Source organism: Salvia hispanica, chromosome 2, assembly GCF_029641045.1.
Source record: "Salvia hispanica isolate PSC_SH4W2 chromosome 2, Shi_PSC_v1, whole genome shotgun sequence".
Classification (NCBI taxonomy): domain Eukaryota; kingdom Viridiplantae; phylum Streptophyta; class Magnoliopsida; order Lamiales; family Lamiaceae; genus Salvia; species Salvia hispanica.
This window is the reverse complement of record NC_142693.1, coordinates 20,847,557-20,875,539: the sequence shown is the minus strand read 5'-3', so window position 1 is coordinate 20,875,539 and position 27,983 is coordinate 20,847,557. Positions and strand designations below refer to the sequence as shown.

The 27,983-nt window shown below is 36.2% G+C and overlaps 3 protein-coding genes and 1 pseudogene across 4 annotated transcripts; 3 read left to right on the top strand and 1 right to left on the bottom strand.

Moving 5' to 3' along the window:
* Positions 1–30: 30 nt before the first annotated feature.
* Positions 31–6,663, top strand: LOC125202796 (UDP-Glycosyltransferase superfamily protein). 2 transcript variants are annotated; one of them, XM_048101270.2, is made up of 17 exons: positions 31–309; positions 1,513–1,629; positions 2,518–2,551; positions 3,401–3,456; positions 3,538–3,678; positions 4,068–4,216; positions 4,310–4,399; positions 4,491–4,557; positions 4,632–4,695; positions 4,786–4,897; positions 5,111–5,277; positions 5,352–5,462; positions 5,546–5,607; positions 5,721–5,773; positions 5,866–5,941; positions 6,127–6,255; positions 6,340–6,663. In XM_048101270.2, exons 2-17 carry the CDS (start codon positions 1,537–1,539, stop codon positions 6,361–6,363), a joined length of 1,428 nt encoding a protein of 475 aa, XP_047957227.1. In that variant the 5' UTR covers positions 31–309; positions 1,513–1,536; the 3' UTR covers positions 6,364–6,663. The 2 variants fall into 2 exon arrangements, with proteins under 2 accessions (XP_047957227.1, XP_047957226.1); XM_048101269.2 differs by having other exon boundaries at positions 1,420–1,629.
* A 320-nt stretch (positions 6,664–6,983) lies between these two features.
* On the top strand, positions 6,984–10,589 carry LOC125205984 (bystin-like). Its single transcript, XM_048105231.2, has 11 exons — positions 6,984–7,397; positions 7,592–7,715; positions 7,887–7,938; positions 8,051–8,378; positions 8,597–8,676; positions 9,229–9,276; positions 9,547–9,693; positions 9,799–9,871; positions 9,968–10,043; positions 10,131–10,244; positions 10,364–10,589. The coding sequence occupies exons 1-10, from the start codon at positions 7,080–7,082 to the stop codon at positions 10,208–10,210; spliced, it is 1,326 nt and encodes a 441-aa protein (XP_047961188.2). The 5' UTR covers positions 6,984–7,079; the 3' UTR covers positions 10,211–10,244; positions 10,364–10,589.
* A 951-nt stretch (positions 10,590–11,540) lies between these two features.
* On the top strand, positions 11,541–14,814 carry LOC125202643 (pyruvate dehydrogenase E1 component subunit beta-like). Its single transcript, XM_048101093.2, has 4 exons — positions 11,541–11,854; positions 12,054–12,136; positions 12,260–12,300; positions 13,578–14,814. The coding sequence occupies exons 1-4, from the start codon at positions 11,776–11,778 to the stop codon at positions 14,548–14,550; spliced, it is 1,176 nt and encodes a 391-aa protein (XP_047957050.1). The 5' UTR covers positions 11,541–11,775; the 3' UTR covers positions 14,551–14,814.
* A 9,193-nt stretch (positions 14,815–24,007) lies between these two features.
* On the bottom strand, positions 24,008–26,109 carry LOC125214306 (9-cis-epoxycarotenoid dioxygenase NCED1, chloroplastic pseudogene; annotated as a pseudogene).
* Positions 26,110–27,983: the final 1,874 nt, after the last annotated feature.

The window sequence follows — 27,983 nt, the reverse complement described above, 5'->3', positions numbered from 1 at the left end:
TAATTTAGTGTTTACATCTAACCGACCACACGCATGAGCTGAAACACACGCGCACAGCCTTCTTTCTCACTCTTTCTCTTGCCTTTGTCGCCGCCGTCGTTCATCTCCGGCGCCGCCTTAGTCGCCGCCCTGCCTCCACCTTCCTCTCCCCTAATCGGCCAGACGACCATTATATCCTTGGTCATACAGTTGGCTGTCTCAGTCGCCGATCACTCTGGCTGATTTGCTCAATCTGCTTCTGCCCATTACTCAGCCGCCAGCCGCCCCGTCTCATTCGCCAATCCGCCCGATCGCATCCGAAACTAGCAGGTAAGTGTATAATTGAATCGATTAATCGATTGATTTACTTGACATGATTGACTGAATACAGATTTGTTAGCTTGTGATTGGCCATTAATTTGTGATCGGTGTATGAGCTTCATGATGCACTTTCCAGTAGCTTAGAGAGTTGAATTTCACAAAATATATATCTTGTGCTATGAGATAGTTTTGGGTTCAGATCAGTTTACCCAATCTACTTCTTATAATTCAGTGATTGTACGAGTTAGGGTACCTGATACAATAAAACTGCAGCTGCTTCATTCATAACTGTTAATTTTAACATTAATGTTAGAGATTTAGAGAGAAACAGTTGATTTTTGAAGAGTATTTTGGAATTTGGTATCCAAATCCACTAATTCAGATGCCCAATTTCGATATTGGATAGTGCAATGGATATACTAGTTATTTGAGTAATGCTAGAGTTTGACAATCAAGTCCCTGCTTTGGAATTTGCCCCAATAGTTTGGTGAACTAAATATAAATAGATAAATATATTCTTCTATAGCATCAAAGTATGTCTTGATTCTTCAAAACAGAAATTCTCATCAAGGACTTATCATAGTAATTCATTTTATATTGTTTATAACTTGAGATACTCGACATAACTTATCTGAATTTGGATTCTGCTATTAGTTGGTTGAAGCAGATTAGATGGGTATAAAACTGACAATATAAATGCTAAAACTTCCATGAAGTTGATTGAGATTATCATTTATAGAAGAATAACCATAATGAGCAGCTAGATGTCTAATGTTGAATTAGGGTACAATGACGGTGAGTCTTGCTTGATGAGATAAATATACCTGAGTCTAGTGTCCTGTGTCTACTAATGATGATCGTTAGATTTTTGACTTGGTTTGATTAATCTAAGCTTATATATCGATAAATGTGGTAATTATGATACTAGTATATTGGATGGCACATTTACATGAATTGTATATCATTTGTCTATTAACATTTGGGTTCGAATATAGGATATAATATTAAGAAAATATTTTGAACAGTGGAACATGCTATTATGAACAATGCATTGTGATATTGTTGAATGTTTTGAGAAGATAATAGTTAAGAATGGAAATTTGCTATTTGATGATCAAGGCTAAGGAGCTAACAACAAAAGGAAAGAAAAGGTTCAAGAGTAAAGGAGATGTCAAGTTGAGTTGCTCTGATGAAAAGTTTTTGTTCAAGTAGTGTATAGGGGACAATCGGCCTCAAATGGGGAGGAGAAATAGGGTTTGTGTGGTGGTGCTTGGTGACATTGGTAGGAGCCCCCGGATGCAATACCATGCCCTTTCCCTTGCTCGACAGGTATTGTTCTATCTTTGTATGTGTTTGAAGTAATTTGTGGTTATTATAATGTATACATTCTTTCACTCTGGAATCAGGGGTATATTTGATATTTGCAGGGATTATTAATTCATTATCTGTTATTTATCATATGTTGAAGAGTTACCCATACTTTATGCTTATGTATATCAAATTAGATTTGTGATCAGGCTGGATGATTTCCTTTGTATTTGGTGTCTAAGATTCTGTTATCAGGCTAATAATATATTCTCCATCTTTCCCCTAATCCCATTAGTTATGGCACATTTCTCTTGGGAATGGGTTGGAGAGTTGAAAAGTGGTGTAAGGAATATATATCTTATACAGTTACGTGAGTAATAAAGGTGTCTTAAAAAGAAAACGTGCTATGTTATTGTTATATGTGATAGCCTAAAAAGGAATATGTTGTATAAATAATAGGGAGCAGGGAGTACTTGCTTAAGAATTAATTTTGAATATGAAAAACTACAGCATTGATTTTTCACTCTAATGTCATCTTCCATGATAAGGAGTCAATTAATGATGAAAGCTAGTGAGTAAATTTATGTTTATGTCCCAGGGAGAAAACTTCAAACAGCAAATTGAATAGCATTTTGGAAACTGAGGTTGGAGTTTTGGAAGTGCTACAATTATTGTTAGTCATAAACTCATAATTGATAAATTCTGAAAGGAAATACTATACTATGAACACGTTGGACCTTTTTCTGAGTTCCCTTGATCAGCAGTACGAGCCTCATGTAAAGTTGTGAACTTGACTGACTATGATTTAAGCGCCTATGACTGTGAAAGAAGTTGCATTTGTTAAATTGCTTTTTGATTCTCTTTATCCTTTTGGGGCTTATGAATAATGAAATTCCATCTTTGTTTCAGGCTTTACTAGATGTTGATATTGTCGCATATGGAGGTATCCTACTAGTTTATTGCCTAAGCTTTAGTTCTTTTCTCCTATCAATTTACTTTTTCCGCACAGACACTACGTACGACTATGTGTCGTGTGTTGAATTGGTTACGCCCTTAATGAAATCTATGATCTATCCACCGCTACCCATCTCTTAGCGCATTGCATGATATCTTGATTTATAGTACATTGGAAATGAATTCTGCGCGATGCTTTCTGTGTTTTTTATATATTGATTTTCTACTGTTTATACTCTCTATAGCTGATCTTTGTATGTATTAGTGTCATTAGAGCAGTATGATTGTACATATTGGTCAGCATCAACTACCTTAGGATATAGGAGTATTAAAAATTACAGGCAATTGCTTACCTGCTACTAATATCTTATGTTTTAGCCTTCTGATCAGATTCTCTTATGTTTATGACTCAGCTCAGCTGGAGATGTTTTTCAAAATTTATAAACTACTGAAGTTACGACTTATTATAAAGTTCTACTCCCTCCGTCCCCAAAGAATATGCACTTTGGGTTTGGCATGGAATTTTTAATGCAAAATTGGTAAAGTATGAGAGATGTAGAGAGAAAAAGTAATTAAAGTATTGTTAGTGGAGAGTGGGTCCCACCTCATTAGAGAGAAAAGAGTTTCCAAAATTAGAAAGTGCATATTCTTGCGGGACGAACTACAAAAGGAAAGAGTGCCTATTCTTGTGGGACGGAAGGAAAGAGTGTCTATTCTTGTGGGACGGAGGGGGTATATGATTCCAGAAGTGTGTACTGTACATTTGTACGGAAGACGGTGTTGTTGGATGACTTTTAGATGTGTTTATTTTCCTGATAGAAGCTTGATCTTTGTATAGGTTCGGAACCCCACATTTCGCTGCTAGAGAACCAATCTATCCACATCCACAGAATGGTATGAATAAGGTTTTTGTTCATAGATTGAAATGTTTTAATTTTGAGGATTTTGACAGCAGTCTTTTATTTCTTTTCACAGCCACCATGGCCAACAGTTCTTCAAAGGCTTCCGAGTATTCTACGTCCTATATTTCTTATTCTCAAGCCCATAGTCCAATTTCTTACGCTGCTTTGGTATCTTTGTGTGAAGATACCAGCTCCGGATGCCTTCATAGTGCAGGTGAGCTTCATGTTGTGTTTATTTATCCTTCCCTGCTCAACTGAATTGCATAATAACTGTTCCATACACTTGTTTTTCTTCCTTAATACTTGTCTTAATTCACATGGTCGTTGTGTAACTTGTGTTCTACAATCAAACTTTGTTAACTTTATTGGAGTATTTGCCGTTGAGGTGAACTTTTTTTTAAGTAACTCAACGGACAAATGTAAAACTAGAGACCATCTATGTTTGCAATTTTTTCTTGCAGAACTATTCCCTGGGCAGTTAAAAGGTGTGGAGACATTGCATGAAAATGGATAAATGTTCTATTGTATCATTGTTTTGTTCCTTGTATACAACACCAATGTATTAGTAAGCTTTGTTAAAATAACGTAATGTTGCTTCTGCAGAATCCACCATCAGTTCCTACTCTAGTGGTTGTGAAGTGGGCTAGCTGGTTGAGAAAATCAGCATTCATTGTTGATTGGCATAATTTTGGATACACCCTGCTGGCTCTGTCACTTGGAAGGAGTAGTCTCTTTGTTACGATATATCGTTGGTGAATTTAGACTTCAACTTGTCCAATTTTGATGACTTGCTGATGGATGGTTTTGCATGAGACTATATAACCGATGTTTTCATCTATGACTAGGATTGAGAAACGTTATGGCATGATGGCTCATGGTTCTTTGTGTGTGACGAGGGCAATGCAACACGAGTTGCTTCTGAACTGGGGGATTAAGTAAGATGACAACATGAAAACATTGCTCTATTATTTTACTGCACCCACTAGCTTCAATTGTAACTTACATCTGTGATTTTTTACACTGCAGAGCCACTGTTTTGTATGATCAGCCTCCTGAATTTTTCCAGCCGGCATCACTCGAGCAGAAGCATAATGTGAGCAAAGTGATATTCCACGGTTAGCTTAGAGACACATTGCGTTAGAAATTCTAAAGTCAACAATCTTCTAGTTATTTTGCAGGATTAGCAAAAGTCTTCACAGTCCATTTGGTCTTCAAGATTGCATAAGCAATGGTGAAGGAAGCAAATAAACTATTTCTGATTCATTTTAAACTCAGCAAGCATGTGCCTGCTAAATTCGGTCTAAAATGTGAATACTTGCAGGATCAGCAGCGCCAGACAATGATCCTAATGCAACTCCATTTACAACTCGCGTTGGTTCTGATGTATTCTTAAATCAAAACAGACCAGCACTGGTTGTCAGCAGTACAAGCTGGTATACTCCTGATAATTTGGCTACTTGCCACCTCAATTTACATCACCTTTGTTGTAGAACTTTTAATCTGCTTATCATTAATGGACATAAAGAAGCAAAGGAGGCTCGGTTGCATCCCCTTTATTTCTCATTGTCCGCAATTGATAGCATGGATATTGATATACATATAGTTTACGTTTACACAGTTGAACAGTAAAGAATGACTTTATTCAGGACTCCAGATGAAGATTTTGGTATTTTACTGGAAGCAGCACTTATGTATGATAGACGCGTGGCTGCTCTCTTAGGCGAGGATGACTCTATTGCAAATGAAGTTGTCTGGGATAGTATTAATGAAGGGAAACAATTCTTGTATCCAAGGTTGCTGTTTATCATTACTGGTATGCCTATCTGATTTTCCTCAGCTATCTGATTTTTTCCATGTATTCTAAGACAATAATACCTCAAACTGAAGGTAAAGGACCCGAGAAGGAAAAGTACGAGGAGAAGATAAGAAAACTTAGCCTCAAACGTGTAGCATTCCGTACAATGTGGCTGTCGGCAGAGGATTATCCACTACTTCTTGGTAACTAACTTGAGAAGCCTCTGTAGGTTTAAGGTTTCCTGTCCTATATAAACACTTACATTATCCCCGTTTTACACAAACAGGGTCAGCAGATTTAGGTGTCTGTTTGCATACATCGTCATCAGGGCTGGATCTGCCCATGAAGGTCTGTGCTAATAATGCCTCAACTTCATTTCTATTGGAAAGCAGTATAACAATTTATTGGAAAATAGCTCTTTTGAAGTAAGATTTTCATCTTTGAACGTGATGGTTAATTAGGTTGTGGATATGTTCGGCTGTGGACTGCCCGTCTGTGCTGTTTCTTATTCTTGGTAAGATCAGTTAATTTTAAAAAAAATATCTTCTTAGAGTGTGACTACTTAGAAAGACTAAATAAATAAATCCATCTCGAATCTGCATCTAGCATAACGGAGCTGGTGGATGTTAACAAGAATGGCCTCCTTTTTTCGTCGTCTTCAGAACTGGCTGATGAACTCATGGTAAGCTTCTTTACTATGTTCACATTTCACATACCAATAGGAGATTTATGGTACACATGTTTTTAAAATTTGTAATTACATGTGCTTTACATCTCTTAGACCTTAGTAGTTAGTGTATTCTGCTTCGATTTTTTGAGCTGGTTTCGTTGACAAGATATAAGCATAACTGCATCGGCTTCTTACAGATGCTGTTTGAGGGTTTTCCAGAGAGATGTGATGGGTTGAAGTCGATGAGATCAAGCTTGATGGAAAGGGTATCTTCCGTTAGGTGGGCAACGGAATGGGAAGAGAATGCCTTGCCTTTAATAAACGAGGTTAGACTTTTCTGCCAGTTGTAGCGTTCCTAGCATCGCTTTGCTCTCACAGATGGTCGATCAACAAGAACGTGATTCTTTCAGGTTATTTCCGAACGTGCTGGCTGAAAAGAATCAAAGAACTACATGAGGCCTTCCCATCAAGTTTTCTTGTACACTCAAAGCAACAGAAAAGAATTTCATTTTTGTCGTCTTAAAGAAAAAGAAGAGGAAAATCTCATTTACTGTGTATCGATTATAGCAACTCAAAACCTCAAACCTGACCTAATAGTTGGAGAAGACACACATCTCACCATTTTAAGATTGTTAGTAAGCCAATATGGTTTTGGACATGATGATCTTTGTGCCTATGTTTTACCACTAAATTCACATCTTTTACTACAACATCATATTATCTTGTTTATACTATATGTTAGGGTTGTTTGGTTGCCATGGCTAACTTTAGTTCTTGTATAGTAGTGTTATTCTACAAAGCTCGGCTAGTGACAATATATCTTGGCACACTTCTATAATAACGAGATTAATGATTCACTCCTACGACTAATTTAATCTTAGACTAACGAATCAAATGTTACCGCAATTGGAATTATACCACGTCAATTTTATGTGTAATAAGGCAATATTTGTTAAGGCAATTATATATGTGTTTATAACTTCCAATTTTTTAGTTGATTTTATAAACAAATAAAATTTGCAAATCTTAATTAGATATGGAGAAGTTTATTTCAATTTAAATTCCAGTGCTATCGAAAAACAAAAAGAAAAAACACCTAAAACCTCTCTTCTCAAATTAGGGTTTAAGGATTTGGATTTTGTCTGCAACAATGTCGATGAAACGTCCACGAAACACGAATCCGGAGCCGTTTTTGCCGCTGGGCTCCGACGCATTCTCCTCAGGAAAGAAGCGGCGCAAGCCGCTGAAGCACCACCAGCTAGAGGAGAAGCTCGTTCCGTCGATCGTCAGCTCTACGATTCTCAAGGAAGCCCTTTTGCAGCAGAAGGAGATCCAGCGAGAAGAGGAAAGCGCCAACAATGTCGCCGATCACACCGCTGACAGTAAAATCGTGTTTCCCGAAATTCACGGCCGCAAAGAATACGAATTCGACGATGACGACGTGGATGATTCCGAAGGGTTTTTCGAGGTTCGATTTACTCTCAATTAGCCTTGTAGTTTTGTTACGAGAACATATTTTGTTAAAATCAGAGGTTTTAGAAGAGTGGATTTGGGATTTGGATCAGTTTTTGAGTGTCAGATAATTTTGGTGTAGAATGTTTGTTTTGTGGAAGGGTAATTGAAGCCATCTTTTATTGCTAATTGTATTCTTATGATGTAAAGGATGCTATTAATGAGGAGGACGAGAAGCTGCTGGAGGCCTTCCTATCGAAAGATGATTGCCTTGAACGAACCGTTGCTGACATCGTGGAGGAGATCAAGAAAAAAGCTGCTCAAGTTTCAACCGGTATGCGTTTAATTTGCTGATGACAATTAACGTTGTTTCGGGGTTTCTACTCAGCAAATATTTTGTATTGCTAATACAAAAACATGTGGTTGTCTATTTATGAAATGATGCATAGTGTCGTGGATTCATGGCTATTAGCAAGTTTATTGAATGGTGTGTTTTTGTGTTTAGGATCACAACCAATGATGAAATCGGACGACTCGGTCATTGAACTGTACAAGAGGTATGCTTAGAGGCTATAGCCTTGTCACAGATAACCAACTGCAATGTGATTTTTTTCTCGCCTTCCCCTTAGTAGTGACTTTACTGATTTAAGGTGGATACGTATTGTGCAGGGTTGGTAAACTGCTTAACAAGTATACCTCTGGCAAGATTCCCAAAGCTTTGAAGTTCATACCTTCTCAACCATCCTGGGAAGAACGTCTATACTTGACCGAACCTGATAAATGGTCGCCACATGCACTGTATCAAGCAACAATAATCTTTGCTTCTGGTATGGGTGTTAATAAGGTGGCACGTTTCTATAAGTTTGTTTTGTTGCCACGCGTGAGAGAAGAGATACGGAAAAATAAGACGCTGCACCCTGCTTTATATCAGTCATTGAAAAAGGCTTGCTACAAACAAGCTGCTTTTATTAAAGGAATCTTATTACCCTTGTGCGAGGTATGCTTTTGCTATATGGTGGATCTACGTTTAGTATGTTTCATAGCCTTTGAACAAGTCTATGTTCATGCTTACATATGAATAATTGATTAATGCATTGTTTGTTAGTGTAAAGAGACACTAAATGCAGCTTTTGGGAATTTCTCAAGCAACATACATCTCGTTCTGCTTTTCTGGAATTGAATTCAACTAGTTATGCCTGTTGTGTTCTTTTACAGTCAAGGACATGCAATCTAAAGGAAGCTGACATTATTGGGAGCATCATTAAGAAGGTTTCTATTCCTTATCCCCTGCCTAGGTAACGTTGCATCCATCTGGTATAGTTCTTTTGAAAATTCCTTTCTCATTACTTGCTGAAGAAATCACCGATGAGATGCATAAACTTGCTGAAAACCATGATATGAAAATTTTATTATCAAGAAACTTGACTGTAAGTAGCATGTACATATTTAACAAATAACACTTCCGAAGCCTCTAATTTGAACAATTCTAACAAGTAAAGTGAGCAGTTGAAATGTTAACCCATGTCATAGGGTGGTCATAGACTCAGAGATCAGTTTGTTTGCTGAAATGACCCATTGGTCATCACCAGAAAACCAACATGTCATTTAGCTGAACTGGACTAGCAATGTATTTACACTTGGCTGGAATAGCATCAACCACAAAGGGAGATAGTTTCCTGAGATTTGGACGTTGGCTGCATTAGTATCCACTTACTTTTTTACAGGGAAACTTATAGTTCCTCGTGAATTGATTTTCTCTTGCCTGGATCTCTAATTTCTAGTATTTTTATCTATTGATATATTTCGCAATTTGTTTGTTGATATGTTTTCTCTATTATTCATGACAGTGCCACATTAGCGACGCTTGCAATCATGGAATACAGCAGTACAACAAGGTTTAGACATATGCAATACTCTTCTGGAATTCCATAAATGCACAACATAGTTTATATCTCTGACGGTCAATAAGCTTGAAGTCACTTTCAAGAGCAAATCATAAATATTTTATTGATCCTCCTATGACCTAGCTGCTTCCTAAGCAATCCATTGTATTGATTACAAAAGTTCCATTTTAATTGCAATGCTATTTATCTTCATTTATTTTTTACCTATATATCTTTGGATCCATCCTCATGAAGACTATTTCATTTGTATGTTCTGAGCAGTTATTTCATCGCGTTACTAATTGAGAAGAAGTGTGCATTGACATATTCTGCACTTGATGCTTTGGTTGCACATTTTGTGAAATTCAATGATGAGTCCAGAGCAATGCCTGTGATCTGGCATCAATCACTTCTTGCATTTTCACAGAGGTTAGTTCATCTTCTTGACATTTTCTCCTAAAAATGAATTATACTTAATGTTTTCTTTTGATTGCATAGTGTAAATTTTTCCTGCTTTGCTCGATTCTTGTGCAGGTACAAAAATGGATTAAAAAAGGAGGACAAAGATCGTCTCATTGCACTAGTTGAAAGGCAAAGGCATAAACTAGTAAGACCATAAGCTTACCTATAATAAACTGATCCCATTCTTGTGTCTTATTCATGGAATTTGTGATACTATCTGCGTTTTTTCTCTATCACGCAGATTACGCCTGAAATACTGAGGGAGTTAAATAATAGCCACAACCGTGGAGAGACAGATAATGATCCTATGTCAATATATATCCTTTCCTTTTCCTTCATTGTCTGAGATTTTTCTAAAACATTCGATAAGTCTACCTAGTCGTGTTTCCTTAACTCCATAGCACCGGCACCTCTATCTGTAGTTAACAGAACAATTATCGAAGACAGGTTTGACATTCCAGATGTTCCAATGGAGGAGGATTAGATTTGCTACTGCTATTCTTTCTGTTTTTGTAAAGGTAATCTTCACATCTCAAGTAGTAGATTCATTTTCTTGCATGAAATTTATTCCCGTGAATCATGTTTTTCATTGTTGTATCCATGGATGATTTCTGATTTATTCAAGCTGTTGATGTAGGTGGTTCGAAAAATTCTGGGCCGAACTTCACCAGATAAGCGTCCTATTGAGGTCAAGTTTAGGCGATCGAAGAAAATAGTGATTATATAGCACAAGCTCCACCTTATATATATTCTATTTACCACGTTTTTCGTTTACATGTTCGGTTCATGTTCATTTACCAGCCCGGTACATGTTCATTTATTTTATTTTTTTAATTAAAATAAATAAAAACTAGCTTCCTTCCTGCAGTTTTCCATTAAATTAAAGATTAGAGATGCAACATGACTTCTCATGTTACCTGTTTGAAGTGTTTGTTTTATTGATGCTTTCTTTGGAGACTAGCTTTGCTTTGTCTTTTTTTTTTCTTTTTCTGAGGGAATATGTGTGCAGTTCATAGTTATTGCTTGGGTCTTGGTATTAGTCTTGGAAGTTCAGTTTTTTTTCACAAAAATGCAAGTATAAATACTCGATTTAACAAATTAAAATGTCAATTAATAAATGCCCTTAATTATCAAAAAAGTTAGGCAAAAAACAGATGACCCACTTTTGGAATTGTAGTTGAAAGAAAGCAGCTAAAATCCAACCATTGTTGATGGAAGTATGTTTTGTCATAAGCAAATAGCACTTGCACAAATCCATTTTATAATTTTGGTCCTAAATCCTCAAATTTTATAGTCAAAGCAATATATTTAACTAAATTCTGTGAATTGTTTCTTTCAAATATTGAAGTTTAGTGTTTCTTTTGGACACGAGTATTTAAGAGAACGCGGAAGTGGTGGATATGAGTGTTTTGAGTAAAATTACTCCGGCCAATTCAACCAAAGTGATACATTTTTCTTTGTGTCCGTTCCAAAGTGACGTTTTTAAAAATAGATATCATTCTTTTTACATTAATTTTTTTCCACATAACATACTTAACAACATTGCATATATAATCCCATGCGAGGAAAAAAACCCATTTCGAATGAGATAAATGTGACAACTAAAGAAACCCGTATTCGTGTCATGATTAACGGACAGACGACTTAATTGTCTGTGACCGAATTTCGCATTAGTATGATATTTCTTGTCATGATTAACGGGACGGACGACTCATTTATCTGGGACCGAATTTTGCATTAGCATGGTATTGTCCGATTGGCTAATCCGAACTCCATTGGCGAAACACAAACAGCAATAGCTGTGGGCAGTTTGAGTTCATTCACACATGGCGAAAATACAGATGAATCATCATAGGAATCATCGCCATTGCTATTTGTACTTTAAATCTACCTCTCTCTTTGCATTTGTATCTCCGCCTCCTTCCCTCTCTCCTTCTCTCTCCTCCCTGCCAATATATAACCACTTTTTTCCGCCACACCACCTCACTGCGATCTCTCTCTAATCTCACAGCTTCAATCGTCTATACATTCGTAGAAACAGAGGCTTCAATGGCAGCTTCATTTGGAGTTTCGTCGGCCGCCGTTCAAGCCGTCAAATCGTCTGCTTCTCCTCTCCCTTCTGTTCCAGGTATATACCGGATCTTAATTTTGCGATTTGAATACCGTTTTAAACAATTGAAATTATCAGATTTTTTGATCTAGTGGAGCTGCGTCTAGTTAATTTGTGTAAAATCGTTGGACTGCATTCTGCGATCGTGAATCTCGTGGAATTTTGTTGTATTCGTGATGCATTGTGTTCCGTTATTCACTGTTTGTTGCTTTCGCAGTCGTCAGATCTGAGGCGAGGCCGATCTCCGGTCGGATTAATAGATCTCGGAATGCTGGGAAAATCGCTACCCACGCAGTTGCGGTTAGTGCTATGTTGTGTAGTTGGATTTTATGCTGGTTCATTTTCATTGTTAGATAGAGAGGGATTGTTTGGTTTTTGCTTCGTATTAATCGACCTAGGTTTTGTTTCATCTTTCGTATTCAGGCACAGACTGAGAATCCTGCCTCAGCTGCTTCGAAACCAGGGTATGATTTTTAGTTATTAACTATGCTTTATGTATGGTTTCTGTCTCTGTTTGCATAGCACAAATTGAAAATTCCATGTTTGTTTTGGAAATCTACAGTGATGTGAGCTATGTGTAGTTCGTGTGTGGCTGAGTTCTCTTTGTCTTTGAGCTCTTTTCATCCTTTTATTGAGAGGTGGTCTTAGTTCAAATTTATCTTCCAAGTGTTAGATAATTTCTCTGTGTCCATGGTTATGCATGTGACCATTATCGAAAAGACAAGTCCATTAGTTTGTTCGTGTTACCTTACTGTGTGAAGGAAGGGTTCTATATTCATTGTTCACGAGGATGCATTCCGACTGTGGTATGGTATGTGGTATTTACGAGTTCGTTAATTATTTAAAATAATTTAGCATTAGCTTGATAGATTGAATTAAAAAAGTTACAACTAGGAGTTGTGCTTTACAATCATCATCACATGAAGACAGACTGGATGGTTCATGGTTCATATTAGGACATTATTGTACACAGTATATGCATTGATGTTTTCTGCTAACAAGCATTGATAATTGCATTCTTTACCCAACCTTCTTTCACACTCCACCGTGGGATTGACTTACTTCCGAACTTTGGTTCCTTTTTATGTTTAAACTTTGCAAGATCATTTCTTTTTTCTTTTGGTTAAACTTTTCTATCTGACCTTTCAACTTTCCCAGTGAACTTTTGTTTTTAGCTAAAAGTTTTCGTCTTTGTTGTTATATGAATGATATCCGGTGCCTATATTTCCAATGTACGCAAATTGTGCTTAATTGTGCATTTGAAATTTGAATGGTTAGAATTGAATTTACCATAACCTGAGTCTAGCTGAGCACTTCATGTGAGATAAGATGAAGAGAGCCTTAATAATTGACATCTAACACAAATTTTGGCTGTTGGTTGTAAAGTATAGCGTTTTGCGAATTGAAATAAAAGGTTAGGTACTTAGGTTACAAAGTTTCAAAATAACCATAGTTTAGGTGGCAATAATTGTTTTCCCTTGCAGTGGATGTTTCATTTTCAGATTAAAGATCTCCCTAATCCATGTAATTTGGTTATAATTAAATGGTTTGGTGGGATTGTGTGATCACGCACATGTGAGATTCTGTTTGCTCAAGCCATTGCTGTGTTGGGAAACATCTATGTATTGTGAATTTGTGATGCTATCATGTTATCTCCTTTTAATTTGCAATTATGTCTCATACCAGCTGTCTGATCTTGATCTTAAATCCTTAAATAATGTGACGTGGATACCTATTCCAGGCATGAAGTGCTGCTGTTTGAAGCCCTTAAAGAAGGACTGGATGAAGAAATGGAAAGAGATCCTCGAGTTTGTCTCTTTGGTGAAGATGTGGGACATTATGGTGGTTCGTACAAGGTCAGCAAGGGTCTTGCTGAAAAGTATGGAGATCTGAGGGTGCTCGATACACCCATTGCTGAAAATTCTTTTACCGGCATGGCTGTTGGGGCAGCTATGACAGGTCTAAGGCCAGTTGTTGAGGGCATGAACATGGGATTTCTTCTCTTGGCCTTCAACCAAATATCTGACAACTGCGGCATGTTGCACTACACCTCAGGCGGGCAATTCACTATTCCGACTGTCATTCGTGGACCAGGAGGAGTCGGGCGCCAACTTGGGGCTGAGCATTCACAGAGGCTCGAGTCCTACTTCCAGTCAATCCCCGGAATCCAGATGGTTGCCTGTTCGACCCCATACAACGCCAAGGGTCTGATGAAGGCTGCCATCCGCAGTGAGAACCCTGTGGTTTTGTTCGAGCACGTGCTCCTATACAACTTAAAGGAAAGAATTCCCGATGAAGAATACGTAGTGTCACTAGAAGAAGCAGAGATGGTGAGGCCCGGCGAGCATGTCACAATCTTAACATACTCGAGGATGCGATACCACGTCATGCAAGCTGCCAAGACCCTAGTGAACAAAGGCTACGACCCAGAAGTGATCGACATTAGGTCTTTGAAGCCCTTTGATCTCTACACAATCGGAAACTCCATTAAGAAAACACACAAAGTTTTGATCGTCGAGGAGTGCATGAGAACAGGTGGTATCGGGGCCAGCCTTACTGCTGCAATAAACGAGAACTTCAACGACTACCTGGACGCGCCAATTGTTTGCCTCTCGTCTCAGGACGTGCCCACTCCTTATGCCGGGACGTTGGAGGAGGTGACTGTCGTCCAACCTGCGCAGATTGTAACGGCTGTTGAGCAGCTCTGCCGGTAGCTTTGGAAGACCTCTCTCTGCCTCTCCGCATAACAACGGTATCTCTTTTCATCATAACTCAGTTATCCTTTTTTCAAAAAAACTAGTTTTTGTTATTAGATGTTAGATCAGTTATTTAAATGACTGTGAACCTATTTATGTCTACTCTGTATTGGAGAAAATCAGTAGTTTTTTTTTTTGTGAGATTTTCTAAACTTGTTAAATTCAGTTATTTTTGCTTGAATTGAACTTGATCAAGAAATGCATTTGTAATTTGAGTTTGAATGTTTTGCCCTTTTATATTTTTTTATGTGTTTTATGTTGTCAATGCTTTTTCAGCATCATCAAAAAATAGTCACACTACACATTATATATAGACTTAATAATTTTTTCTATGATTTGGGCTTAATTAAATTGGGCCTAATCTACCCTGTTTAGGAACCATACTTGATACTAAAACTTTTAATTTACACACAAAACACCTCAAACCATTACATATAACAATGTTAATAAAATGAACTCCAAGAAAATATTTAACAAAAATATGTGTTAATGGAAAACACTCCACTATGTGGAGTTTGATGAACCATGTTTATCTAATAATCTCATGCTTCATGTTATGATTTACAAATAGAAACAAAATATTCAATTATCTATCCACCTATTTATCATTTATGGGACTTGAAAAACAAGAACATATATCTCACCATTGCCTTAATTATAACTAATTTAATTAATAGTTACTTCATGTTCTCTGATAATTAAGCCTCCACAACTTCTATAATCATGCAGATGCATAAATCATAATTTCCAATAAATGGAATAGTTAATTACAATTGCTTTGTTGGTTAAGCCAACGCTAAAAATGAGTAACACTTAATTATTATGAGAGAGAACAAATATTTTCAACCTTTTAGTCGCAAAGATATGAGTACCATATATAATTGATACATCTTCTTGTTAAGTGAATGCAACACCTAAGTCTTGTAAAAATCAAATTAATGTTGATTTCTCCGGAAACTAATTTACCGTAAACACAATGCCTTTATACATTTTAAGGTAATATTCTAAAAAACATACATGAATAGGATTCACCACAGCTCAATACTGCATTATTCCAACGTATACTCCATTCGTCTAAATATAGATGAGTCGCATTCTTTTTTGGATTGTCTCAAGGTAGTTGAGTCATTTTCTATTTTTGGCAAAAACTTTTTTTTCTCTCATATTTCACTTTCTCTTCATCTCTTTTATTTTATTCCCTATCTTACTTTTCTCTCTCCACTTTAACCTTCAACACATCAATTTCTTAGATCTCGTGCCCCAAAAAAAATGTCCCAACTACCTTGGGACGGAGGGAGTACTATATTATGCGTTTGTGTGCATGCAACTACATGCAATGACAGATTCATGTGAGATCGGACGTTCGACCAGTCTCACTTCTAGATTCGATCATTAGAGTTGTCCACATGATGCGACAACTCCAATCTAAAACTTTAGAATTGGGTTCAATTTCATTCTTCGTTATCATCTATTGCCATCAATCCTCGAACCTCTATTGACTAGATGCAAAATTGGAGAATATATGTACGTGTACGTCTCTAGATGAATTGCATGTCAGTAATTATCATCAGACAAAGTGCTGACGTGAAATTTAATTCAAAAAGGTCTTCTAAATGCAGTCATTGGAAAGTGGAAATCTTATTTTGATTCTCACACGAATCTTACAAAAGTGAAAAAGTAGTACTAGGATTGATGTCTGCAAACATTAATTGTCACTGAAAAAAGCCAGTTTTTGCGATCAATGCAAAAGAAGAAAAAGATTTTGTTTGTTAATTGCGGTGCATACTCACGAAAATTAGGGTTTCTTGCAACAGACAAATCAATGTTGGGAATTGTGTAGTATGCTCGAAAGTTTGAGCCTTATTACAATTCCGAAAAGAATGAATTCTTACAGTTTTAATTGGAGTTAATAAATTATATACATGGACTAAATTAATTAAAAGATGTGTGAAATTGAAAGAGTACGTTAAACAACTTTTATCTTTTAGACGTAATTCCGTGAGCATTAGTCGATACATAGATTGTTTTGTGGTAGGTTTACATTTACAAATGTTGTTTACGCTTCAATTTTGTACTGTTTCTCGTAATGTTGTCTATATCATACTTGTACTTTATTTCGAACTTTGAGTTTTAATCTAGGCACATAATTGAATTTAAGAATACAATTAAAAGTATAAGGATTAATTTATTTAGGTTTGTTTGTATGCCTTCTTTCAAGCCTTGGCTTCAAAGTTTGATCTGATCCATTGAAAAGCTAAATTTGTCGTATAAGAATGTGATTTCTGAATTCTAACAGTAGCATCAAACATATACCCTATCAATTTAAATATATATAAGATGTGACATATATATTAGTACATGTGGATGAAATGTGTTTAAATTAGCTAGAGTATATTTCAGCACTTTTTATCCTGAATTTTCTGTCACCATCTCCTTGTTTTATCTCAGCCCTCATGTGCTCCTTAAAAAACAAAAGCACAAGATTTTTAAGTGTTAATTTTTCGAAAGAAATACAGTCCTTACATATGTTGAGAATACAAAATCATTCCCGTTAAATACAAATTTATTAAAAAATATTATTAGCATTTTTACTTTTACAAAATTCATGAAAATCAGAATTTGATCTATTCGTTTGCTCTACAACTTTAAATACATTAATAAAACAACAAAAAATGAACGAATCGAACTTTGTTTTTGAAATATAATTAGGTATACATTTCAAACTAGAATACTTAACCAACACATAAAATAATAGACACACGAAAACATCCGAGTTGTCAAGCATACTATTCATTTAATATTTGTGGTTGAAACCCTCTTGAGATAAGCTTCACTTCTGGCCTTATAGCTTCCACGTCTCCCTACTTATTTTCTGCTTAATATTTCTATATATTGAGTTATATGGTGATTCCTAAATTCAAATCACAACTATAGATTTTTCCTTTGTATGTATAAATTATAATTATATAGTGGCATGCAATTTTGATATTGAGTTAGGATCTGATATTAAGATAGAACTGATATTCATGGTTCAACGAACTGCTATTAATTGAGGAACTAGTAACTGATAATTATATATTTGCAAACTAATTTTATACTCTAATTTTAAGAAAAGTTCTTAAATGAACTTTTTCCTCACAATATGAGTACATTTTTATACTCCCTCCGTCCCAAGATAAGTGACCTATTTCTTTTGGGCACGGGATTTAAGGAATGGTATTTAAATAAGTTAAAGTGGAGAGAGTAAAGTATGAGAGAGGGAAAAGTAGAGGAGAGAAAAGAGAATAAAGTAGGTGAAGAATAAAGTAAGAAAGATGACTTTTTGCTAAAAATGGAAATAGGTCACTTATAGTAGGACACCCCAAAAAGGAATACAAGTCACTTATCTTGGGACGGAGGGAGTATATTATTATCAAAAAATATTTGTGCATATTGTGTGCGTGCATGCTTCATTGAAATTAAGGAACCTTTTGGGCAAGAAGAAGAAAAGATAGATTTTGTTGTATGTGGTCAACTTTTCTTAAGAAGAAAAGTAAGATTTTATCGAAATCTTGAGAAAAGCACTCTTTATGGATTTTTCTGCAGACTATTAATGGTGTGAGCCTTTCAATTAGCTGGAAAAAAGATGAATTTGTATTCTTCCCTCTTTTTAAAATGTCTGACTTCTGAATTTTATCATGTTACTTTACTTAAAATATTGAATTTAAAGCATTTATAAATATTTTGTTGCATTTATATGGACACCATTTATGTTTAAATCACTTTAGCATTTTGGTTTTTATACATTTGTTTTAATTCTAATGAATACACCAAAACTATGGACCAATCCAGCCAGGAAAGTAGTTTATGATATATTGGAAAGTGGAATATTCGTTATAATCTAATTTGAGAACACAAAATTAAGAAACAATTTATTCATATGATGCATCATTGTTTGTTAATTTAGATGTCAAATTGGTTTCTTCAATTCGTAAAGAGGCAATCATTATTGGCAATATGTGTAGGGTGCTTCAAACTTAGATAGGCCAATTAACTTTGACACAATGGCAAAACCTTTTAATTATATATGGTCATGATTTTGACAAATTAATGTTCAATGTTACAATATTACTTAAAAAATATATATATCATGATATATACTCAAATTTTGGCAAAGAAAATTCACGTGGCATTGCGAGATCTCGTGCAAGAATATAAAGTGGCGGTGACACATAAGATCTATCGACATATTAACTGGACGAGAAAGTGTACGAATCTTACCAACTGAGTCGCACTTTAAACCTTTGATTATCGTAATCCACATCTTGAAAGGTTATTAAAGAATAAAAGTAACAGCTAGCTCAATTCATGAATCAGCACATACAAAAATCGACGTGTAAATATAAATAAAATTTAAAATCCATCGAGTCAAAGAAGGTAAACGCCTGCTTCTAAATTTAGTAAACAATTATAAAATCTAAATAGAATATATAATCATAAATTATAAATTATATATCTTGATTTAGGCATTCATAAGCCAAAGTGATGCCACCATGGTTTATTGAAAATAAAGTTTGTTATAGACAGCAGAAAATAACTCATTTGAATATTTTGTAATTTACTATTTTGAGGCTAGTGAATTTTTATTCATAACATATATTCATGAAAGTTAGATAGCATCAATCTTGAAATTAGAGTTATGATGAGAATCATGAGATCATGTTTTGCTATTTTCTCAAACTTACAACCTGGAATCAATTGTTTTTATCTTTAGAAAAAAAATTCTTCACTGAATTAAATGAAGAATAAAGATATAATTTGGTTAGAAACTATGTACATTGATAAAACTTTCAAAATATTGTCAGAATTAAACCTTAAATTGTGGTGATGTCGTGTGATACAAAGAATCTCTCTAATAGAATAGATTCAATGCATGGACCATGGTTGCGCATATATTATATTTTGATTTACTTTGGTGCATATATATTATAGTATTATACTTTGATAAAAAAAATTTAAATTATTCAAGGAGTACTAATGTTGATTTTTGAATATGAATTAAAATTGATTTGTATGTAAAAGAACCATTGTTGTCTTGTTGTTATGACTTGAATGTTAAAAAATTTGTTACCAAACCCTAAAATTTATTTATTTAATTAAAATTAAACTATATTTGGAATTTATTTTGTTACCAAACCCTAAAATTTTAAATACTCGACAAGGTTAAATAAATTGATGTTTTTTTGTCTCCATTACAACAATGGACATGTACGTTGATGTAACTTGTATTAATGAGATCTAAATAGAGAGAGGAAATTAATAATTTACAATAGTTTGGTAGTACTCCTAAGACCCACAATTCTGAGCAACATAAACCATTTTCTCGAAGATGGAGATAGAGTAATAAAGATTGTGGTAGTTGTATTCATCCACAACTAGACCCATATGTTGCCTTGAACCTATAGCACAATTATGTATAGGCATGTGAAACAATAAATGGAGATATATGCTTGGAGACATATAGTATATGTAATGCACTCCATCGTTGTTTCACATCGATTGTGTAAGACAACAAATGTGTCGTTTATAGACAAAATAAGTAATCTCTATGATAAACTAGTCTTTTGGGATGAATCTTTGTGCTTAGGATGTGTTAGACAATAGTGTGTGATGATTTTTAAACAGGATAAGTTGTCTCTCACGTGATAGACTAGTTTTTTAAGACTCGAATTTGGGTTGTTACAAAAGCTATGATGTTTTGTGAGGATTTGGAATAAATTGTATCCATTGATCTTATCAATCATATGGTTGAGATTGAATGTAATGTTAACATGCACTTTTTCTTGCATAAGGACAAATATGTATCAATCAAATTTTAAGAAATAATTGCACAAAATATCACACAAAAATCCTATTGAATATGGACATATCGCAATTTGATGGGGGAATATGGCCATAACCGGTGTTGATTATAGGCCATCATTGAAATTCATATACATCACGTTTTTATAGACTACGAATTTTCGTAAACACCGTCATAAAAAAAATCTGGCACGGGACAGATGGAAAACCATTATCGATCTTATGTTAAGAACCGTCCATAAACAATCTAACATGAACCTGTTCATGTCGGGTACTGGTTTGGGTTGGGGTTGGGATTGGGTCCGGATCAAGCCGGCCTTCGCATGGTGGGGGCTCGACATGATGACCCAGAGTGAGTCCAGACAAACTAGAAGGTAGGGCAACGTTGTAGTCCTTGACTCATTGGCCTCATGCACAACTTGTAAGTCTAATTGTCTAATTGTCTCTTGTCATTAATCAACAAGACAACAACGATTTGAGTGCCAACTTTCTCTTGTAAAATAGATATTCAATGTTTTGTTGTTCATTTTAAATATCATGGGTTAATATAATAATCTTATAATTATGAACATGTGAAACTAAACACTCTAATTCGAATTTAGATATGCATTCATCTAGCAAAAATATAGGGAGAATTGTCTCCCTCAAATAATTTTTGATAAAATGTATATAGTGTAGTATAAAACAAAGTTGTGTAATTTTGTAGTATAATACTAATTCTTCTTGTTGTAAATGCGAGAGAGGGACAAATCCAAATTTATCTTTCATCCTTATAAAAAAGCGATGTAGGGCTTAAGATATGTGAATTGTCAATTAAGTCTTGAAATAATAACTTGAAATTGAAATTGATACATGGACACTAAATTACTAATTATTTGAATTGATTGATGATCGGATAATATAAATGTCTATGGAGATTGAATTGATTGATGATCGGATAAATATATATATCTATGGAGAGTGAAGTGACATAAGAGCATAAATTATTGATTTCATTACTTGTACAAATATATTTTCTTAAAATATAACACTTTTTGTCTTAACATTTGACCCTAAAATAATAATGAAAGTGATGTATGGGTCAATAAATTAGCGGATTCACATTAATTTTCTTGACTTTTCTCTAATTTTAATTAAGAAACCAAAAATTATTAATTCATGATTACCTAAATTGGGACCCAACCTCACCCAAATCTAAACAACTAAAAATCATCAAGGATATTGCGGCTATTTTATTTTATTCCATTTTTTAGTTAAAAAGTTACGGTGGATTATTATTTTTTAATCAGTTTCTTTTATAATTGATGAATTCGTGTCATTGTTACACAAAAGGATACAAATCTTCCCAAATTATATATAGGAGATATAAATAAATTAAGAGGAATAACGAGATGCGAGAAATGAAAAAAAGAGATCAGACGAAGCATAACAAATAAAATTATTTAATTTAGTACTCCATATACAATGATGTTTCACTGTCTACTACGTGATGTCATTTTGATTGACGTCGATAATGCTGCTGCTTAGTACTTTAGCTATCAAGCTATGTCAGCATCGAAATCTTGATTAATTGTAAAATAAAAAAAAAATGAATATATAATTTGATAGCAGTAGAATTAGGATTAGGAAGACAACTCATGATTCAATTTATGGATGACTAATACTATCATATCACTAATTTCGTTAAATTTGGCTAATCCGAGAATTTGGAATCTTGGATTTTCAAATGGTCCCTTCCAAGAGTGAAACCCCACTCCAAACCGGCAGATCATCTGCCTCCACATAAAACATGATGATTTTGACTTGGTGAGATTCGACATATTTTCAAAATTGTCTTTAACAATTAAAATCAAATTAAAATCAACTTTCTTTCAATATTTTTGACTAAAAAAGAAAACAATTACCTTTAAAACAGGGGCGGATCCACCTTAAGCATAGGTGGGGCATTTGCCCCTCCTCATATTTGTTACCATATGTATATTTTTTTCATTTTTAATTTTATTGCTTTTAATCGTTCACTAAATGCCCCTCCGCAGGTTCTTAATACTCCTTCGTATATAAATTTGCCCCCTTCCCTACAAATTCCTGGCTCCGCCCCTGCTTTAAAATTATTCTTTTTATTCATAACAGTAACAATTTTTATTTATAACAACAATAAATTTTGTCCTTAATTATATCATAATTATTTTTATTCACTATATTTTTTATTTAATAAATATTATATAAAATGAGCATGATATTAAATCAATAAGGATCGGGTCAGGTCAGGTCGGATCCCTTATTTAATTGTGTTTTATTTTATGTTATAAAATAAAATAAATTGAATGCATGTCGGTATGTCCCAACACCAAATTGACGACTATTAATTGCATACTTCTGCACTTTTGCCTAGACAAATCAGATATTCCCTCACATTTATTACATCAATCTTCCAATTAAATGGCTTGTTTCACTTACACCCACAGACCAAACTAACAAATTTATACTGCTACTATACTTTTGCATCCAACCGTCCATAGGAAACTTGCTCGAATTGACTAATAAAGTTATATTTTTGTATTTAACCGTCCATTGGAAACTATAGCTTAATTGACTAGCAATCAATCAATATGAAAAGTATAGTAATGCAGTGCTATGACTAATCCACTATTGAAGTTGGACTGGATTTTTCAATATCTCCAAAGTATGTAACATTTCTCCTTCGATTAATAATATCGAAAACGAAACATCACAAGGATAGATGAAGAACCATTATTAACCTCTTTTAAAAAAATGTGCATGACGATCTGAAAAGATTCTAGAAATTGGAGCGAACAATACAACTCTTCCTAAATGAGATGTAGTATTGCTTGATTCATCTCCCTTTCTTTGCGCTACACTCTTGTTTGCAGGGGCGGACGCAAATATAATTATCGATAGGAGCTGAGATTCTAAATTTTATTTTGATGTATATTTTTTATACTTTAGATAATATGTAGAGGCTTTTACATTATAACTTACACTAAACTTGACTAAATTGTTTAAAGAAAATAATAGAAAAAAAGTAAAAAAAAAAATATTTCATCGAGGGCTTAAGCCCCTCACCCTTCACTTTGTGTCCGCCCATGCTTGTTTGTCGTTGTCTTGCTCCCATTTTCAGCGATTGCAGTGTTTTTTGTTGTCCGTTTTCCTAGTGTTTTCCTTTGTTTTAGGCACATTTTATTGTGTAGGTAGTCTTGGTTGTACTGTAGTTTTGTTTATTGTCGTGTGTTTTGTTTAAGTGTCATTGGGTTGTATTTGTTTTAGTGTTTGGTCCATGTACACGAGGCTCACCACAATTAATGATTTTGAGCGTTGCTTCCTTTCAAGAAGTGGTAATAATATTTGCAGAATAACGTTTTCTCGTGCTTTCAAACATGCTTAGCTAGGTAGAATTACGAAAAACCCTTACTATGTCTCAATTTTGCTAGTTGAAATATGTCTCATTAACATACCATAGGCAAATTCATTGCTCGTTGTATTGAAGGAAAAAAACAGAGGAGTAACATAGAAAAAACAGAGGATTTATATATACTCACATTCATAAAAATTGAAGTATACAAAGTATTTGATTTTATTCCTAAGTTAAATATGTATCAAATCCCACACTATGTGTGAAAGAATGAAGTGAAGAAACCGCTGAGCTTCCATTTTCTATCTACACCAAAGCTACAAACAGTTTCCTCTTAAAACCCCTCACACTATAATAAATACTGAAATCCCTAAAACCCTTTTTCAAAAAAAAAAAGGCGCCAAAATCAGCCGGCGGCGAAACTCCGGGGATGTATCCCTAACAATCCCTCAGGCGTCTCTCCTCCGCCGCCGATCTCCGATCACGCCTGTCCGGCGAGCTCCTCCGCCCCGACGAACGTGCCGTGGAAGCCGTATGGAACTCTCGAGGGGAGCTGCACCGTCGCTTCGAGCTCCATCGTCGCGGCGTTGATGATTTGCAGCTCCGATTTCCACGCCGCCTCGTCGTGCGCGAAGGCGAGGATGTATCCGTCGTCCTCCGCCGCGGTCGGATCTCGAGGTAGGAAGAGCGGCTCGCCGCCGTATTTGTTCTCGCCGTAGAGGAATTTTTTGGTTTCTCCGGTGACGAGGTCGACCTTCGCGAAGCCGGAGACCTTCGGCCACGGCTCTGCGATGGCGAGGTACGCGTAATTCGTTTTCCGGCCGAGTTTGTTCCGATTGACCATTCCGGCCTCCAGATTGACCTGATCGTCGCCGGAGAGGATCGGGCGGCGCGTCGATTTTCCTGTTTTTAAATTGAGGCGGATCTCGGAGAGGACGCTCTTCAATCCTTCGTCGCATTCGTTGAAGATCGAATCCGGCGGAGTCATACACGATCCGATCACGACGATCTCCTCCGTCTCCGGTTCCTCCCACGCGTTCCAGAGATGGAAGCAGAAGCAATCAGGCACCTCGATCCACTTCATTCTAGAAGCTTCCTTAGCATACTTGCTCAACACGCCGAATCTCGCCGTTTTGCTTTTGTCGTACACCACCGGAGATCCGCCGCGGAACATCTCCGATAGCTTGAACACCACCTGCTGATCTGGAATTACAACGAAATTCTCCGTGATCGCGAAATCGTGCATCATCGTTGGATCGGAAACCGGAATTTCAACATCCTTGGATTTTTCCCCGTTTTTGGAGAATCGGAAGTATTTCAGATAGGGCTTTTTGATCACGTCGTAGCTGAGGGCGAAGAGCTCGCCGGAAACTGGATCGATTTTCGGATGAGCGATCATCGTCGATTCCGATTCCAATTGTCCGTCAAAATCGTAACGCTCGACGGTTTCCAGATCGCCATTTCCGGTGATTCTAACGTGGTAAGGGAGATCGTCCTCCGACATCGCGAGGAGGCGGTTGTTGAAGTAGACGACGCCGGCGTTGGCGGTGCCGCATCCGCGGCGGTGATCGACGAGGTCGAACAATCCGCGCGCGTAGAAGAGGATGAGCCTCGCCACGCCGGAGTGGCCGTGGAGCTCGCCGATGGCCTTCGGGAAAATCGACCTCCCGAGGGCGCGCTCTTGCGTGAGCCTCTCTGTTTCGGTGAACCGGCACGCGTAGCTCACGTGCCCTCCCTCGCCGAATTCAACAGCGTGGATCATCCCGTCGCCGTCGAAGAAGTGGTGGCCGGCCTCCGGCGCGAAGAGCGGATTCGCGCCGTTGCGGACGTAGACGCCTTTGATAGACTCCGGTATTTTTCCGGCCACCGGGAGGCGGTGGCGCACCGGCTGCTCCGGCACCGGAGCGAAATTTCCGGCGATTTGGACGCCGGGGTCGGCCGTTTTCGGGAGCGGCTGCTGGAGCTCGTGGTGCTTCAGCGCCTTCTCCACCACGTCGAGGGCCGCCGCGGCAGCCGTCTGGATTAAATTCCATTGTGGCTTTGGTTGGGAATCGGTTTTCTTCACTATCTGCGGCGGCGGCGGCGCGGTGGCGGAGTGGTGAGGGAAGCGGAGGGTGGGGGTTTGGAGGGAGCATTTGGTGGTGTTGAAATTGTTGTTATGATTAGTTCTAATCCAAGAATTTGAGCATGGAGCTGAGGCAGCCATGGATATCTATTTTGATGAGTTTTTGTGTGTGAGAGTAGTGTGTGTTGTTGTTGTTGAGTTTGGGAGGGAGTGTGGAGGAGAGAGAAGAGGGAGATTGTGGTGTGATGAGAGAGGGGGGAGGGGGGAAGGTATATATAGATGGTGAAATGTGGGGAGGGAGGTCCACGTGTTGGATACAAAGGAAAAGAGATGCATGATAATAAGGCGAGGGTGGTGACTGGTGGGAGTGGGAGCAAGGTCATGCTATGTCTTCATCAAACTTCCACACCACCATGTTGCTTCACTATAAAGGAATTGTATGAGGAATAGTTTTGTTACAATTCTTCTTCCTAAAACAAGAAAAGTTATAGTACTACACTACTACTAACTTGTGTAATCCATCCACGGTCAATAGTGTACAATTTGTTTGTTGGGATGTCTTAGTACCAGTCCTAGTTCTAGTACTAGTTCATTATTGTGTAGTGGGATGTTCTAGTTATGTGACAGTGCAGTGGCTAGTCCTAGCGACGTGGTAAGAGGTGTTTTTGGCTAGTCCAGTGTTAGTCCGATCTATTGTGGATGCTCTTAGTACTTCCTACATCCGTTCCATATTAGTGAATGCGTTCCTTTTCGACACGTGAATTAAGAAAAATTGCGTTCAGTGAGTTAAGTAAAGAAAAAATAAAGTAGAAAATGAAAAAAAAATAGAGAGATGAAGAGAGTAAAGTAAGTGAGAAGAAATGTGCTGACTTTTATCAAAAGGAAAAATGACTTCACTACAATGGAACATACCAAAATGACAAAATGACTCTACTACTATGGAACGGATGGAGTATTCAATATTATGAGTTTTAATGTAAAATTATTAAAATAATGGAGAGATATAGAGGCAAAAGAGTTGGAATATTCATATTAGAAATTGGAGCCCATTTTATTAGAACGAGAAACTTACTAAATACTGTAGTAGGGTGCGTTAAAATGACAACACCTCTTAAAATAATATCATACCACCATTCCTAGCCAATTATTTGTATACATGGACGAATAATAACTTGTCATGTGGCAATAAAGAAATGCTCAAGTGTAAAAATCTCGGCCAACAATATACAACACTGTATACAACAATTTTTTCTCAGTCAGCAATATCCAATACGCTATACAACAATCTATAGATTGTTGTGTAGCGTTTATAATATTGCTGGATATGTAGTGTCACGAAGTTACTTTAAGAAGTGTTGTCATTTTAACACAAACCTATTGTAGTATATATAAATGGACTAACTTTTGTGAATGGGCTAAAAAAGAATGAGTGTTATGTGACTATTGATTGTGGACGGAAAGAGAATTTTTAACAAAAGATAAATTGTTGAAAAATCATGAAGTTTGATAATTTATTTTGTTAAAATTATGTCCGTGAAATTATACATGGACGTCACCCCATTGAGTTAAATGATGTTGTTGATTAATAAAACCAACTCTATCAAGACAAAAATATATATAGAAAAGATAAATAAATAAAACATGATAATTAACTAATATAAATAAAATGTTTTTATTTATATAGTTTTAAAATTAATGTGTTATCACGTGGCTCTGTCCTCTTACCTCAACCTACTAAGGAAAAAAATGATAGTAATATGTAAATCACACAAGAAAGATAACCACCTACAACTATAGATAATTTACTTGCAAAATCTGGAAGTAAGAGTAAAATCTATTTTTAATTAGTGGTCTAATGAAAATATTCCTGTGCTTGACGTGTTGACGTATATATTATTAATATTTTAGTATGTAACATGCACGATTTGGTTATGCAGTGCATGATCCACGATAATTTTGTGGCAAAAAATTAAGCACTGTGATAGCGACGTATAATTAGTTATTGGATTTAATTGGAAAGCAAAGACTATGTTAGTTAGCTCTAGTTATCAATTAGACCAATAGCTTTCTTATGTTCATGCTTTATTCTTTTATTTATTTATTTATTTTAAATTA

Excerpts from the sequence above, each read along its gene's own strand:
- LOC125202796 (XM_048101270.2), top strand. The coding sequence starts at position 1,537 with ATGGGGAGGAGAAATAGGGTTTGTGTGGTGGTGCTTGGTGACATTGGT. Across the intron at positions 5,278-5,351 it reads GTTGCTGTTTATCATTACTG|GTAAAGGACCCGAGAAGGAA; the intron begins GTATGCCTATCT and ends CTCAAACTGAAG. Across the intron at positions 5,942-6,126 it reads AACTGGCTGATGAACTCATG|ATGCTGTTTGAGGGTTTTCC; the intron begins GTAAGCTTCTTT and ends GGCTTCTTACAG.
- LOC125205984 (XM_048105231.2), top strand. The coding sequence starts at position 7,080 with ATGTCGATGAAACGTCCACGAAACACGAATCCGGAGCCGTTTTTGCCG. Across the intron at positions 7,716-7,886 it reads AGCTGCTCAAGTTTCAACCG|GATCACAACCAATGATGAAA; the intron begins GTATGCGTTTAA and ends TTTTGTGTTTAG. Across the intron at positions 10,044-10,130 it reads TAATGATCCTATGTCAATAT|CGGCACCTCTATCTGTAGTT; the intron begins ATATCCTTTCCT and ends ACTCCATAGCAC.
- LOC125202643 (XM_048101093.2), top strand. The coding sequence starts at position 11,776 with ATGGCAGCTTCATTTGGAGTTTCGTCGGCCGCCGTTCAAGCCGTCAAA. Across the intron at positions 12,137-12,259 it reads TCGCTACCCACGCAGTTGCG|GCACAGACTGAGAATCCTGC; the intron begins GTTAGTGCTATG and ends TTTCGTATTCAG. Across the intron at positions 12,301-13,577 it reads TCAGCTGCTTCGAAACCAGG|GCATGAAGTGCTGCTGTTTG; the intron begins GTATGATTTTTA and ends TACCTATTCCAG.